Below are 645 nucleotides of genomic sequence, written 5' to 3'. Positions count from 1 at the left end.
TCTTAAGAAATTACAATCATGAGTTTCCTCAGCCTTGTAAGTACAGTTAAATCTCGGATCAAAGGGACCCCTCGTTTACCGTTGTAAAGGGAAAGTCACTTATCATAAAATTAGAAGTATAATGCAAAACCCAAACACTATAAGGTCTGCGAGAGCTGTTTTTAATGACAGTGAATTCCAAAAGATATCGGCGTAGGTAACAGTTCCCTTCGCTCGACCTCTCTGTCAGGTCGCGTTTTTTTTACATCTGGAAACCGAAAACCAAAAGAAAAAAAGTATTAAAAAGAGGATGAAAGATTCTCTGTTCCTTAAAGGTATGAAGATCTAACCAAAAGATAAAAAATGGTATTAAAAAAGACAAACAAAGCAGCTGATCAAACTTCACATGCAAAAATACCCTCAGCTTGCCAGCCGCCATGGATGAGAACTTCGAGTGGGTCCACCGCGGCTACGGCAAGAACAACGTGAAGCTGCTGCACCTTCGGCGGGAGGGCCCCGTGCACACCGTCAAGGAGTACGAGGTCAACACGGCGCTCACCCTCGACAGCGACAAGGACTACATCGTCGGCGACAACTCGGACATCATCGCGACGGACTCGCAGAAGAACACGGTCTACATCCTCGCCAAGAACCATGGGGTGAGTC

The 645-nt window shown here is 45.6% G+C and overlaps 1 protein-coding gene across 1 annotated transcript in view; it reads left to right on the top strand.

Moving 5' to 3' along the window:
• The window catches only part of LOC119590596 (uricase-like), a 12,704-nt gene that overhangs the window by 6,413 nt on the left and 5,646 nt on the right, over positions 1 to 645 (top strand). The window contains exon 2 of the mRNA XM_037939272.1: positions 404 to 638. Coding sequence (XP_037795200.1) covers positions 417 to 638 — 222 coding nt within the window. The 5' untranslated portion in view covers positions 404 to 416. The remainder of the gene's footprint in view (positions 1 to 403; positions 639 to 645) is intronic.

The sequence above is a fragment of the Penaeus monodon genome, chromosome 27 (genome assembly GCF_015228065.2).
Source record: "Penaeus monodon isolate SGIC_2016 chromosome 27, NSTDA_Pmon_1, whole genome shotgun sequence".
NCBI lineage: Eukaryota > Metazoa > Arthropoda > Malacostraca > Decapoda > Penaeidae > Penaeus > Penaeus monodon.
Note: the sequence above shows the minus strand (reverse complement) of the source record. Positions and strands in the feature narration are given on the sequence as shown.